Source organism: Solanum lycopersicum, chromosome 3 (assembly GCF_036512215.1).
Source record: "Solanum lycopersicum chromosome 3, SLM_r2.1".
NCBI classification, from domain to species: Eukaryota; Viridiplantae; Streptophyta; class Magnoliopsida; order Solanales; family Solanaceae; genus Solanum; species Solanum lycopersicum.
The window spans coordinates 63,869,823-63,885,687 of record NC_090802.1 but is presented as its reverse complement, the minus strand read 5'-3'; the positions used below and the strand labels follow the sequence as shown (position 1 = coordinate 63,885,687).

At 32.6% G+C, this 15,865-nt stretch overlaps 2 protein-coding genes across 3 annotated transcripts; both read left to right on the top strand.

The window, feature by feature from the left end:
• Positions 1-2,263: 2,263 nt before the first annotated feature.
• CNX61.0 (calnexin-like protein) lies at positions 2,264-5,714 on the top strand. The gene is given in 6 exon segments (NM_001247200.2): positions 2,264-2,496; positions 2,620-2,689; positions 3,751-4,874; positions 4,968-5,039; positions 5,126-5,245; positions 5,347-5,714. Coding segments are annotated over 6 exon segments (1,617 nt in total). The 5' UTR covers positions 2,264-2,403; the 3' UTR covers positions 5,485-5,714.
• Positions 5,715-7,126: 1,412 nt separating this feature from the next.
• Positions 7,127-12,140, top strand: LOC101246703 (uncharacterized). Of its 2 annotated transcripts, none has more exons than XM_004235812.5 (12): positions 7,127-7,804; positions 8,168-8,284; positions 8,385-8,612; positions 8,715-8,797; positions 8,882-8,982; positions 9,775-9,898; positions 9,997-10,151; positions 10,367-10,503; positions 10,586-10,756; positions 10,861-11,085; positions 11,299-11,532; positions 11,750-12,140. In XM_004235812.5, the coding sequence occupies exons 1-12, from the start codon at positions 7,619-7,621 to the stop codon at positions 11,861-11,863; spliced, it is 1,875 nt and encodes a 624-aa protein (XP_004235860.2). In that variant the 5' UTR covers positions 7,127-7,618; the 3' UTR covers positions 11,864-12,140. The 2 variants fall into 2 exon arrangements, 1 of the variants encoding a protein (XP_004235860.2); XR_011220161.1 differs by having other exon boundaries at positions 7,361-7,804; positions 11,186-11,532.
• Positions 12,141-15,865: the final 3,725 nt, after the last annotated feature.

Genomic DNA, 15,865 nt, shown 5'->3' with positions numbered 1-15,865 from the left:
ATGGGAATGAGGAGAATTTCGACTCCTAACGTGGATTTTTTACAATTTCTATTTAACTTTTAGGGTTAACTATTAAGATCGTTTCTTTATATGTATCAGAATTAAGTTCATCACTATTCATGTAAGATGTAAGGGATACACATCGGCTATCTAGGGAGGCAAGATTTGGTGGCTAACTAGGTTCTGAAGTTGAATTAGACACTTGAATTATTTTTTTATAAGATAATTATTTTTTACTATGTTTATTGTTCATCCTAAATTATTGCGCCACTCTCCTATTAATTGATCATCTTTTGATTATAGTTATGGCAAACTATTGGAGAAAGGTGAAAATACTTGAAACCAATCAATTATGTGAAGATTGAGGAGTTTGATGCGTTTGATCTAGAAGACTTTCTATAATGTTATTCATAGATTTTCATAAAAGTATGTCATTTCATCAACGTATTAATTCAAATTTATATATAATGAGAAAATGAAAGATAATTATTTTTTTATTATATGTATATTTTTCGTCCTAAAATATTACACCATTCTGCTATTAATTTATCATCTTTTGATTGCAGTTATGACAGATTAATTATTAGAGAATTGTTGAAATCGATCAATTATGTGAAGATCGAGGAGTCTGATTTATGTGATCAAGAGACTTTCAATATTTGTTATTCATGATGAGATTTTCATAAAAAAATGTCACTTCGTCAGCATGTTAATTCATAGTTTATAACTTATAAGTATGTCTTTTGTGGATTAGCCATTTGAAACAAAAGTTTAGTAAATAACCATCCTTTTCTTTTATTTTAATTCACGAAATATTTAAATTATCAAGAATTTATTAGTTCAAACAATTGATTACATGAATTGTCATTTTATTAATGAAATTCAATTTTTTCATATCCGCTTTTATTATATATAAAAAAAATTAAATTACAAATAGAATCGATTACGATATAAAAATTAATTTTAAGTAGACTTGAAATTTTATGAAAAGTATTAGGTAAAGATGCAAAAGTCTATGAATGTTTGACAATTATAATATTGTATAGTTGTATTTTCCAAAAGTTATATTTACCTAACTTTTAAAAATATAGACAAAATTCATATAGCGGTTAAAAGGAAATATTTGCATAAATTAGACAACTAAATTAGATTTGCATTAGATAAATCAATAATAAGATAAAACAATCACCATCAAAAAATCTTCATTTAGGAAGCTTAAATTAAACTTTTACATAATTAAAAGTAATCATTCCAATCATCCACCATAAGAGTAAAGAATAAGATTGTACTCCATGTTGCATTATATTAATTAAAGATCATAGCAAATACATGTGTGATATAGATTACTGAAATCATTTCGGATTGTTATACACATAGCTACTTGATAATTAATTATGTATTATTTCACTTGATTTGATTATTTTTACAATATATAGCTAAATAATTTTTTATTCATGTAAATTTATTTATGTAATTATTTAAATCAACAAAATCGAGCAATCATTATTATATAATCGATCAATAATAATTTATATTTGACTAACTTTTCAAAAGTATTTTTAGAGATAATATATATACATTTTTTAAAAATTGGTTAACATATGATAAACATGTACTATATACTATAGTCTTATTTACATTTTGGTTTTAGTGGAAAGCAACATGTTTATAGCTAAACCAAACACTTCAAAGCAAATCTTTTGGATTACAAAATTATTAATGCTACAAAATGATTTCCCAATCAATACATTTCTATAATTCTGCGCACATTTTGAGAAAAAATTACTATCAGCAACATCTATTAATTTTTCATTCCCAAAATAAAAAAAATACTTTATTTTTATAATTAAAACAATCAAATTCAAAAAAGTAATATAATTAATTAAATAAATTTCCTTTAAAATAAAAATCATTTATTTTATATACCAAAAACAGAGTAAATAAAAATAAATAAAATAAATAAATAGTAGATCCAAAACAAACCATAAACACTTTACTCTAATAGGAAAAGAGAAAATGGAAGATTAAAATATAAAATAAGATAATTTTTTTAAATTGAAACAAGAGTCAATGGTGACCAAATGGGGCTTCTGAAACCAATCTCAACCGTTGATCTTAATTTCTACTCAACCTCGTCGCGGATGCGAACGTGGCAAACTCCCATTGGTTCAATTCACGTGTCGTGAAGTTCCATTGGCTACAACAAGTCGATGCCATTTTTCCTCAAGATCTATTTAAGCACTCTTGAATGTCTCGATTTTCGTACTTTTTAGTTTCTAGAGTGTTCTTTATTTTCTCCTTGATCTATTCCTCCCTTGGTGGAAACACCGTTAGGGTTTTTCCAAATCCAGATCTCTGATACAGTTTCGAATATTATCTTCTTCGCATAGTCCACAACGGGTTATGGAAGAAACTAGAAGGAAGATCTGGGCGCAATATGCGTTCCTGTTATTGGCTTGTTGCTTTTTCTCTCAACTCTACGCTACTTCAGATGTGGTAAGATTGATATCGGTAACTGATAATCTGTACTTGCGATTTTGTGTTTTTGTTACTGGATCGATATATACTGTACTGTATTGTATTGTTCTGAGATGTAGTGTTTTTTTTTCTGATCTGTAGAAGTTCTACGAGTCATTTGACGAAGCATTTGATGGGCGATGGATCGTATCTGAGAAAGAGGACTATTCAGGTGAGTTTGTTTTTATGGATCTCTGAATTATTTGTTTTGATTTTTTGTGTTACGTTCATATTTCACTCTGTTGCATGGACTGTTCATGTTATTGGCTGCTACTTTGTCATCGTTATTTCTTCAGATTCATTTGTAACTTGTTGATAGAGTTGAGAAAAAGAATCATAAGGTTGAGAAGTAATTATGCAAATTAAGGCTAAATGAAAAAACATTGATGAAGCAGCACAAAAGTGGAGCGATTAGCTTCTACAAAGTCATCCTTACAACTGATTTATCTGTAACTCGTTAACTGAGTAGACTAATGTCATCCTTACTACTGATTCATGCATAACTTGTCAACTGAGTATACTAATATAATCAGAAGATTGGGAAGTAATGATGCAGCAGTAAGGTTAAAGGAAGAGACAATAATTATGGAATATAACTCATTTTAATGTTTGTGTGGTAGCAGTGGGAGTGATTAGCTGCTACAATGTCGTTGTCACTACGTCTGATTTATTTGTACCTTGTTAACTGAGTAAACTTGAATAATCTTAACATTGGGAAGTAATTATGCAACATTAAGGCTGAAGGATTAACAATGATTTAACATAATCTGTTTAAAATGATCCCTTGGACACAGGGGAGCAAAAATTCTGTGATCTTCTTAGCTTTTATAGATGTTTATCCTGTCTCTTTCACTATTTAAAATTATTTCAGTTGTATTGGTTGTGCTGGTTAGTGATCCTGTTGTAGTTACAAAGTGCAAGTACGCCAACTTGATAATTGAAAATGGGAAGTCTGAGTTGGTTTAGAAATTTGCTTTCAGCTGTTGGACTTTTGTGAAGTTGCAAGTTATGTGCTGCACGAGTTCTATCATACTATTATGTAATCTTCAGCATTGAAATATTTTGATTATTCATGCTAAAGCTGAATATTGATATGTAGACTGAATGTTCATGAACCCACTTAAATGTTTCAAGTCATATGTTTGCGCATCATGTTTACATTAATGATGTGAAGTCAAATCTTTGATCTATGAAGTTGCACCAGGTCTGAATTGACATTGTGTTGTGTATCAGGTGTGTGGAAACATGCCAAGAGTGAGGGACATGATGATTATGGACTTCTTGTTAGTGAGAAGGCTAGGAAATACGCTATTGTCAAGGAGCTTGACAATGTTGTTGACCTCAAAGATGGAACTGTGGTTCTTCAATATGAGGTTCGCCTCCAGGATGGACTTGAATGTGGTGGTGCTTACATAAAATACCTCCGCCCCCAGGAAGCAGGGTGGACCGCAAAGGGTTTTGATAACGAGTCCCCCTACACAATAATGTTTGGACCTGATAAATGTGGAGCCACAAACAAGGTGCACTTCATTTTGAAACACAAGAACCCTAAGAGTGGAGAATACGTTGAGCACCACCTCAAGTTTCCTCCCTCTGTACCAGCTGACAAGCTAACTCATGTTTACACTGCTGTGTTGAAACCGGACAATGATGTTCTTATCTTGGTTGACGGAGAAGAAAAGAAGAAGGCTAACTTCCTCTCATCTGATGATTTTGAGCCACCACTTATTCCTGCTGTGACCATTCCAGACCCAGAAGACAAGAAGCCGGAGGACTGGGATGAGAGAGCCAAGATTCCAGACCCAGATGCTAAGAAACCTGATGATTGGGATGAGGATGCACCAATGGAAATTGAAGATGAGGAAGCTGTAAAGCCCGAAGGATGGTTGGATGATGAGCCTGAGGATGTTGATGATCCTGAGGCTACCAAGCCTGAAGATTGGGATGATGAGGAGGATGGTGAATGGGAGGCTCCGAAGGTTGACAACCCAAAATGTGCAGAAGCTCCTGGTTGTGGGGAGTGGAAAAGACCAATGATCAGAAATCCAGTATACAAGGGAAAATGGCACGCTCCGCTTATTGACAACCCCAATTTCAAGGGTATTTGGAAGCCAAGAGATATCCCAAATCCTGACTATTTTGAACTTGACAAACCCAACTTTGAGCCTATCACAGCCATTGGCATTGAGATCTGGACAATGCAAGATGGCATATTGTTTGACAATATCTTGATTGCTAGTGATGAAGAAGTTGCAGAATCATACAGGAAGACTGCCTGGAAACCCAAGTTTGATGTAGAAAAGGAGAAACAGAAAGCTGAGGAAGAAGCAGAATCTGGTGGCCTCAAAGGATACCAGGTAAGGGACTGAATCCTTCTTTACCGTATGATTTCTATGCTTTTGATTTGTTCTCATTTCACACAACTTGAAACATGTGCTAATACTTTGCAGAAATTAGTATTTGACCTCCTCTACAAGGTAGCTGGTATCCCATTCTTGGGTGAACACAAGACCAAAGTATTGGTAAGTGGAGGAACTATTCTCTGTTGTTGGCATTATATGGTGTGGTTTTTCTGCGCGAGTCTAATACATCTTAACTTATTCTCCAGGATCTTCTCGAGAAAGCTGAGAAACAGCCCAATATCACAGTTGGTGTCGTTGTCTCAATTGTAGTGGTTGTCTTCTCAGTTCTATTGAAGCTCATTTTCGGTGGGAAGAAGCAGCAACCTGTAAGCACTAGTCCCTACCATCCTTGTTAAAAGAGAATAAGAAAAGAACCCGGCAGTTTTTTTCGTTTTATCTCATGTCTCTGCTGTTTGTTTATTTCCAGGCTAGAGCTAGTGCCGAGACTGAGAAAACTGACGGAGCTGAAACCTCGACTTCCAATAGTCAAGCCGCTGAGGAGAAGGAAGAGCAGAGTGAGGATGCTGGTGCTGCTCCTCGTCGAAGGACTAGGCGCGACAATTAGGATGGGGAAGGTTCTAGTGACCGCAGTCGGACTTATTTTAGATTTTTGATCTAGTAGTTGTTCCTGTTGTTTTGATATCTTTTTCCTCTTTTCTCAAATTCTTGATGATCAAGGCAAGCAAGTTTTTCCAGCGATGTTGCTTCCCCTCAAAACAAGCATGTATCACAGTATTGTATATGAGACAATTTTTATCTGGATGTTATCCTCTTTTATATCATAGATTTTTAAAGAAGCGATTATTCTTGTTTGCTTTCTTTTACCAAGGCCTATGATCCATCCTTTCATAATTCCGTTAAATATTCTTTTGCAAATGACAGTTGATTCTCTTGATAAGTAGTAATCCTGTGCGAAGTGTATATAGTATTAAAATATCATTCTAAAGCATTTTAAATTATAGTGGTTTGTTTGAATATGTTAAATAAATATTAATCTTCTAAAAAATGAATTATTATATTGTTTCTCAGTGAAAATGCACTCCTTTACCCTCTCTAATATGAGTATGAATAGACCACGAAACATGTAAATTATCGACTTACATTTATATTTCAAGTTTTTCCTTGCGACGTTTATTACATAAAATTATTAGGTTGCTAATATTTACTTGTAGCTTATCATTTAGTTTAATTTAATCCAAGTGTTTTTTTAAAAAATCATCAAGTTGCTTTTGTATATCATATTTTTCCTTGCTACGATGTTTAATTTGGTTGCTAATATTAACTTATTGTATATGTATATGATGTTTAATTTGGTTGCTAATATTAACTTGTATTAGCTTATCATTTAGTTTAAAACACAACATGTATAGCAATCTAACATGTATATAGAAGCTAATACAATTATTTAACCTATATACACATACGAGTCATCTCTCTCTTACTTTCTGCCCTCTCTCGCTAGCCTCTCTCCTCCCTCTCCCAATCTAGCTTGCCATACAATTCATCTCTCCCACTCTCTGCCCTCTATCTATTCATAGATTCTATATATATGTTATGTTATGTTTTGTGATTTTCGGCTCATTAGTAGGTATGTTAACTGGAGTTGTCTAACACATGAAACAGAACGTTTATTAGAATGATGAAGTATTAACTTTCAGCAAACTAATATGATATGACTGATTCTGCTTACTTGACATTGTAACGGTCATCGGCTATATAATGGTGTTTTGCAAAAGGACTGATCTTGTCCTCATTTCTTTTCCAGTTCTTTCTCCAGGATGAAACATCTTCCAGTAAACTAAAGGAATATTAAGGCTGTCCCGCTAACTCATGATTTTCATTGGTACACCACCTAGTCACCCTCCAAATTGGTGACAGTCCTGTTTTATTGAAGCCAGTACATTTGTACTACCTTGCAGTTTATTTGGGCCTTTTGAGAGGATTGATTCATTCAATTTCTAAAGTGGAAATTAATGGCATGATTGTCTCTTTTATCTTCTTACTCAGAAAATACTTAAGTTTATTTTAGGGAAGCTAATAGGGCTTTGTTCACTTTTGGACATAAACACTATTCCATTTTTCAGCAATAGATCGTCCGCACGAAATATTTGAACTAGAAATAGTGTCTCCATTTATCCACAACACTTAACAAACCGATGTACTCCTTCTCATAAATAGACTTGCCTTGTGCTCGGATGTTCTAAAATAAGCTCTATATTCTAAGTAGAAAAAGAAACTATCTATAGTGAACTTCATATTCGAAACATACTTTGCCGAAGAAGAAGAAAAAAAAGAGAAAATTAGCTTTAGATAAGTGAAGAACTTGAGAGGAAGAAGAGGGCACGAGGAGAGGATTGAGCATTATAACCATATATCCACGTGACACGATCTCGTGACTTCATTTTTATTTAAATGAAATGAATCCGATCCTTTAATTTTTTAACTTCACTGTGAATGAGTTATACTCTTTTTCTTAGTTCGAATTTTGACAGTAACATTTTATAAGCTAATGCCGATCGTAACCAGTTCGCAGTTCAACAAGTCAATACTTTAAAAGTTATTTAATAAATTTGGGGATTTCAGTTCATAGGGCAAGAAAGGGAGGATCGAATATTCGATGCTTTCAATCGGAAGGAAGGCATCGATCCAGAGATTACTTTACAAACTATCAACAGAGGGTTGCCGGAAATCTAGTACCCATGGCTTGTTACGCGGCGATTGAAAAGGGCGGCGACGTGTTTTTCCCAACTCCGGCACGTTCAGTTCGTCGGTCTTTTCACTTGCTCATGTTCGTGCTTATATTTACTTTGTTGCTAAATAGCAACTGCGTTTCTTCATACTCATCAGGATACTGGGATTTTAGCAGCAGCAACTCCACTGTGATGGTAAGCTTTCTCTTGGACTATTTTTACTTTCTAAGCTTCTAGTACGAGTAAATTGTTTGTGTGTTATCACTGTAGAGGCTAATGTGTAGTCAATGCAATAAAGTAGCTTGTGCATAACATAAATTAGAAAATCCTACTAATCCATTACTCATCACTATCATAGTGGAGATTATGAACTTCGGTAAATGGTAAATGAAGAGTTTCATCTCCAGCTTGTTATTGAAAAGCTTAAACGCCTAAAGATATTATCACTAATGAAGTGTCCGATGTGGCTTATATCCGTTTTGTGAACTATCATTTGTAGAGCAGTTCAGGATTTATGGACTGTGCTGCTTTCTGTCTAATTATCTGACCATTAATCAGGAAAGAGGGAAGTTGGGTCCCGGAAATCCCGGTGTATGTTCCGGAAAGGCCAAACATCTTCCAGTTTGTGCATGTGGATTCAAAATGTTGGACTCTTGCTTCTTGAATAAGAACAAGGTACTGTCGTGACGGTTTGATTTCTTTGGTTATTCTTCCTGCTCTGAACTTGAATATAAAGCAAGACTACATTAGCTAAAGTACTGTTAATTCCTTTCAGATGCTTGAAATAGAAAAGGGAGCAAATGACTTTAACATACCCATAATCAGATCCAACCGAAAATTAGTTGCCTCTACTGATGGAGGTCTGCATAAACCGTCTTGTTTAGTATTCAATTCTGCATGGAAGGCCCGACAAGTAGAACACGAACCAAACAAAAAGCTCAATTATCCATCACCTGCTGGTATACAAAGACCAAAAAGTGATGAGGATATCGCTTTCATGAGTGTAAGTGCTCCGTGTTATTCCCTTTAGATCTGTATATCAGGATTTATGTGCTCAAATTTATGGCATTTTTCTTCTATTCGCACACCTATGCTGTCATTTCAGATTCTTGAACTTGGCCAGCTTCTCAAGGAAAATTTAATCACATCAGTGGAGCTGACTGGAATTTTCTTGAAGAGACTGAAGAGGTGTTAGAACTAGTGTGCTTTCAATTATTTCTTGTTATTGATTATCTAGTCCTTGTAATGATGCATCTACTGGGGGTGTCGCAGGTATGGTCCTGTTCTTGAATCGGTCGTTACAATTACTGAAGAATTAGCATACAAACAAGCAAAAGAGGCTGATCAACTTCTTGCTGAAGGCAAATATTTGGGTAACAGTCTGCCAAAATTCCTCTCAACTAACCTCTTTCACGTTTTTCCTATTTACATTCATAATTTTGGATTTTCCTCTCCCTATCATTCTGCTCTATTCAAAATTTATGATTTTCTATATGAGTTTTTACTTATACAACTGGGGTGAGGGGATTTTGTGGGGAAGAGATGAAATAGGAACTTCATTTAAAATCTCCATAGATGTCACGGACCTTTACATCTGGAAAAAGTAATGGTATACACCCAGCTTCTCCATAAAAAATATATAAAATGTGAGCATGGTAAGTACCATAGAAGGAAATGATTATATGTTTATCAGCCATATTAAAATTAGACCATCGAAACGTTACACGTAATCAGGAAAATTGTAAATCTTCAGGCTGCAATATTCTCCAGTTTCTTCAGACTGATCTTTTTCTTGATGCTGTAATTTATTACCTTACCCTTCAAGCACTTAAGGTTGTTCATTTGTTACCTTTTTCAGAAAGAGTAATCTTCCAATGCTTCCTTTGCTTCTCACTTCATGCTTTCAATTAATTTTCCTTGATTCTTTTTAATTTAGAGAAGCTTACTTTTGGATTTTATGGCACATGTTGCTTCTTGAAATGATATTTCTTGTTGCTTCTTCATGAAATTTGGAGTAATACAAAAAGTGTTTTCTCCAATTTTCTGTTGGATCACTTTTTTTGCGACACGAATAGCCTCATAACCTTTTTAACAATATTTTGTTCTCTAGCTTCTTTGTTCTTGCTCAAAGGGATTACAAGTATAACATCTTCTTTCCTATACAGGTCCTCTTCATGGGATTCCTTATGGTCTGAAGGACATCATAGCAGTACCTAACTATACCACAACATGGGGTTCAACATCTTTTAAAGACCAAGTTCTTGATATTGAAGCTTGGGTTTATAAAAGGTATAACTAATCATGAAATCAATGACGTATAAGGCCAGATCTAAATATCCATTCTTACTGTGCGTGTATTTGTAATAATCTAGATATGGTTGATGCAGGCTGAAATCTGCCGGGGCAGTTCTTGTTGCAAAGTTAGTAACTGGTTCTTTAGCATATGATGATATCTGGTTTGGTGGTAGAACAAGAAACCCGTGGAATATCGAGGAATATTCTACGGGATCATCAGCAGGTCCTGCTTCTTGCACCTCAGCAGGTATCTTTGAGCTATCGAGCTATCCCTGATTAAATTTTAAATTATGTACCTGTCTTCTCCATTTGCAAGTATAACAATTCTGCACAATATCTATTGTCATTTTGTATCCCTTTTGGAAGAATGAAGTGGAGAAATGATAGTCCTTAACTGATTTATAGCTGACTAGTAGGCAGAAGTCAGAACATATTGTTTTAAGAAAGAGTCTGGTATTGCAGGTTTGGTTCCATTTGCAATTGGTTCAGAAACTTGCGGCTCTATTACCTATCCAGCTTCCCGCTGTGGCGTGACGGCACTGCGGCCCACTTTTGGAGCTGTTGGTCGAACGGGTATTATGAGCATAGCTGAAAGCTTGGTACTCATGTTTCTTCCACAGTGCAGTTCCTTTCCTAACGTTAGTTTTGATTACAACACACTAAAATCTAACTTTTTGTCAGGATAAAATAGGCCCTTTTTGTAGAAACTCTGTGGATTGTGTGATTATTCTGGATGCCATTCGGGGAAAGGACCCAGATGATGTTTCATCTAGAGACATATCCTTTAGAGATCCATTCTCAGTTGATATCACAAAGCTCACTGTTGGATATCTTGAGGATGCTGAGATGGAAGTAAGTAGCTATTTTTCCAATATCAGATTGTGGCTGAGTTAATCGGGTTCTTTATTCTATTTGATGAATATCATAACTGAATTATATTGTGACGACAATGACAGGTCGTTCACGTACTCCAATCAAAAGGAGTGAATATGGTCCCGTTTAACCTGAGTTACACTGTTGATTCCGTCCAAGGTGTCCTCAATTTCACAATGGATGTTGAGATGTTGGCTCACTTTGACAAATGGCAGCGCTCAAATCTGGATGATGAATATGAAGCCCAAGATCAATGGCCTACTGAACTTCGCCGAGCACGTGCCATATCTGCAGTTGACTATTTTCAGGTAATTGTTTTGATCTACAGAGTTTCTCTTGGTTTAGATGTTTAAAATGTACTTATTTTTATTTCCATGGAGAAGAACTTAATTAATTTAATTCTTTCAGACATCTCAAAATCTGACTGGCTTAGTTACAGAACGAAGCTTGTAATCCACTTTTAAATCGTTGGTTCAGAATTTGTCAACACTAAGATCAATATTGGTATGATAATTAACCAGGCACAAAGAGCTAGAGGTATATTGATTCAGCAAGTAAGAGAAAATTTCAGCGTTGATGCATTTATTGGAAATGCAACTGACTGGGAGAAAGTTTGTGTTGGCAATCTTGTGGGTATTCCAGTAGTAATTGTTCCAACAGGATTCAAAAAGATATCTGATGCACCATCAAATGATATTCGCCGAAGAACAACAATAACTACAGGCATATATGCTCCTCCGGACCGTGATCATATCGTAAGTGCTCTTTAGTTATGATCCTCTTTTTAGTGTAGTAGTAAATGTGTAAATGACGTATGTGCTATATTATTCTAATCTTGGACGCATGTATCATCTTTTTCTTTGTTGTTGAGTCATGGGATTTCTGGACTACAAGAATCGGATTACTTTGAACTTCTGATTGTGCTGCTTATACCATTCATTCGTTCATTTTTGTTTGTTTGTTTATTTCTAGGCCTTAGCTTTAGCAATTGCTTATCAATCAGTTACCAATCATCATAAGCAGCGGCCACCAATTGATGACCTTGGTCCAAATGATCCTATTCCAGAATCACCAAAATCCCTGTAGTGGTATTGAATGTTGTTCATGCTCACAAGTGCTTGATATGAACCTCCATGCGCTTGAGCCTGGTGTGATTCAGACCACCGTTTGTAGCTGCTAAAACTATGGAAGTATGAATCTCAGCTTTCTGTTCGGGCCATGAGAAAACTAAAATTCTGTTTACTTCTGTCACTGTTTTATAGTTCTAATTCTGTGAAATTTCTTATTACTTTTGATCTGTAAATGATTTAACTTTGTATTAAGTGGATTATTTATCCAATAAGAAGAGTAACACTTCTACTGAGACTTTAAAGTTCTTTTTTCCTTGATGATATGCTGTCTCAGTTCTGAATTATGTGTAAGCAGGGCAATTTTTTCCATCCATTTTCTATGCAAGGGATAAAGCCATAAAGGGTATTACAAGGTTGCTTTAGATCTGGGCTAGCTCCTTCTTTGTTTTTCCTTTTTCTTTTTGGAGACGAGAGGTAATCATAGAAACAATATTTGTGTGTTAGTATCATTTACTTTCTTCCTTTAAACGAAATGTTGTTGTTGCTGTCTTGACTATCGCGATTACCTAATCACGATAGATTCAGTTTTAAACATGTGCTGAAACAACTTGTGTTCAGAACCGTTTGAAGTATTGAAATGTTGAATATAGATGTCTCAGAATGGACGTATTGTTGTACAACTAACAACTTTGTGCCAAAACTTTTCTGCTTGCAACAGAACATATCGTAATTCTGGTGATAGAACAAGAAACCAAATAAATACTGAAACGAAAAAGTAGAACTAAGAAAAAATATTTCGAGTCAACAAGTTGTTTGTGTCTTTGAGGAACTATGAGGTTGTTTGTTTGGATTAAATTAAAAATTGTTTAAACTTACTCGTAAGTTAATTTTAATTTTTGAGAGTGTTTGACAAAGTATAGAATAACTTGAAATGATTTAAATTCAAATTATGAGTCCCCCACTTTTTTGTTTTTTAATTTTAAAGTCATTTAAGTTTGACTTTCTTTTTATTATTTGTAGGAAAATATAACTACAACTATTAGTTATTTAGACTTGATCTACCTTTGCTATAAAGTGATTCATTTATATTCTTATCGTACACAAATAACTTACATATATTCCTACTGATATAAAAGAAACTCGTATATACCTTCCTCTAACGGAAGTGAAAAATTAGTTTATTTTACTTAAATTTTTAAAGAAAAAATCACCTAGGGGTGTTCAAGGCATATTTTAATCTTTTTCATACATAAATTATTTTTTGACTTCTTTGATTATCATTATTTGAGTTTCTTATTCTTATTTTATTTTTTTCTTTCATTCTTTAGTGAAAAAATTAAAATTAATTTTTTTTGACTATATTATAGTTTAAAATGAATTTTTTCGGCTATATTGTAATTTAGTTTTTGTATTTGTAAAAAAAAAATTAGGGCATCTATAATAAATTTTAAATTATTTAAATATAAATAAATTTGACTATCAAAATAATAAATTTAAATTAGTCATTGAAATAAAAAGTTTAAGAAAGTATATGAGAGGAGGATCAAATATAACCCATATACAGTGGCGGAGCCAGAAATTTCTTAAAAGGTGTTCAGAAATAGCAATTTGTTATGTTAAGGGTGTCCAAAATAGGTTATTTAATGATTTCGTATATCAGTTTACTTCTATATATACTAATATTATTCCGATTGAACACCCTTGATAGTATGTGACTACGCGACTAACGGACACATGACCTCAACAAAGTTTTTCTTTTGTATATATATATAAAAATAAACTTGTTTATTTTGCTTTCCCTCACCAACGAGGGCTAGTTTAGGCAAAACTAGATTATATAAGAATTTTTTATTTCCCAATTCACATTATACCTCATTTTAAAGTCATCTTTAAATCCCAACAGATGGTCCAATTTGCAGAGATGTCCTGTTAATGAAGTTATGTGTCACATGAGGTAAATTCACAATATTTATATCATATTTATCTAAGTACCAATAACGTAAAAAGGATAATATTTTCTATACTTAACAAACATACTGTTTATTCTTTCATTGTGATTTGTGATAGTTGAGCATACTACCTAGCTTCATAAAGATATGCCAATCAATAATGTCAAATGGCGTATAATCATCCTTTCCGAAAGTGACATTCTTTTTTTTGGTTATTAGATAGCTCCATCATAATGATGAGAACTACGGAAAAGCTAATATCAGCGTAAAATTAATATAATTATGACGAATTAATTTGTGTAAAATAATAATAAAAATTTAGAAAATATTCATTTGACTTTAAAAAGACATTATTCAGTATTGGGTAGTCATTGATGACCTCAACTAAATTTAGATTGGAAGAAGTTAGTTTGATTAAAAATAAAAATAAATTCAGAATTAATATTTTATGAATTTGATTCTTAAAGTTTTCAATAATAAACTCATTATATTATTAACACAATATTGTGATTTCATATTTAACATTTATTGTAATTTTAATAAATTTTTACATATATATTTATGATTTATTTCACTAATAAAAATATCAATGCGATAATCTATCCAAATTAAAATCACTATCTATTTATTAAATGAAGGAGTGATAGTGATGGAGCGTTAGCGGGGGGAAATCAATTCAATTAACATTTTTTACCCTTCGAGAAATTTTAACTTATATGGGACTCATCCCACCCACCCCCAAATAAAAATAATTATGGGACAAATCACAAAATATATTAGTGTAAAATTTCTGTGTAATATTACAATTCAGGCACTACATGTAATACAGTACCATAGATATGCCAACGTTACAACACAAGTGGACAAATTAATGAATAATTCCTATTTTTTTTATTTTCATACAGCAAGAGGTAGGTGGATATGTTGAGTATGAAAAATTTAAAATAATAACTTATTTTATTTGCTTTTAGAATAATATAATTAAATTTTTATACGTAATTTAATGGGAAGTGAATTCATTAAAAATAAAATTATAATAAATTTACTTATAAAAATTAAATAATAAAATAATATTAACTCATATAAGAAAATTAAATTGTTCTGAACTTCAATGTCATCACAAAAATATGAAAATTTTAGAACTTGATATAATGCTTGTGAGAAAATGAATTTGAGATGACATTCAAGGAAAATGTAAGATATTATTTAAGGAAAATTATGTGAATAAATAAATATATACTAGTTAAGCTGGTTAATACAATCATAGTTTAAATTAATTATCATTTGTTATTAATTTATAGGCATAATTATGTTTTCGCGTTTGAGTTGTACAAGCATGTAGTTTTTATAATTTGTATTGAAAGACGTTTGTAGAATGCAATTTGTATAACTTTTTTAAGTTCAGATATTTATACTAACTAATTTTCAAGTTTTATCATGTTTGCATTACTTCAAAAAATAAATCCAATTTTAAATTTACAATTACACCCATATTTGTATATAGTTATTCTAATTGTACATCTCTATATTTTATTTATACAAAATATTTAAATACAAAAGTTGATTAACAAGAAATTATGCTTATACAAAATATATAAGTACAAGTTAGTTGCTATTATTATCTTTATACAATCACACTTAGAAATAGCTCGTTTAGCAAACACTTGTTATATCAAAATTGTAATTCTCAATGATTCAATCAATCAAAATAGTTTATACAAAAATAAATACAAATTAATTAATATTAACCTATTTATATAAAATACAAATAAAATAGTTCAACTATACAATTACGCGCAAATTATTCAAATAAAGATTGTCCATATCAATTAATACTATATATACAATGCTTAATAACATAAATTGTAGCCAATTGCCTAATTAAATTCCCTAAGTGGCTATTTTGTGTAAAATTTACAAATATTTATAATTATAGTTCAAAGATCGAGTATCATAAATTATGCACTCACAAAGCTCATTAATTGTTTGTTATTTTTGTCGGAATCATGTGTAACAGTTTGATTATCTAGATAACATTGATTTGATCCATACGTCGTAGCTGATATTAG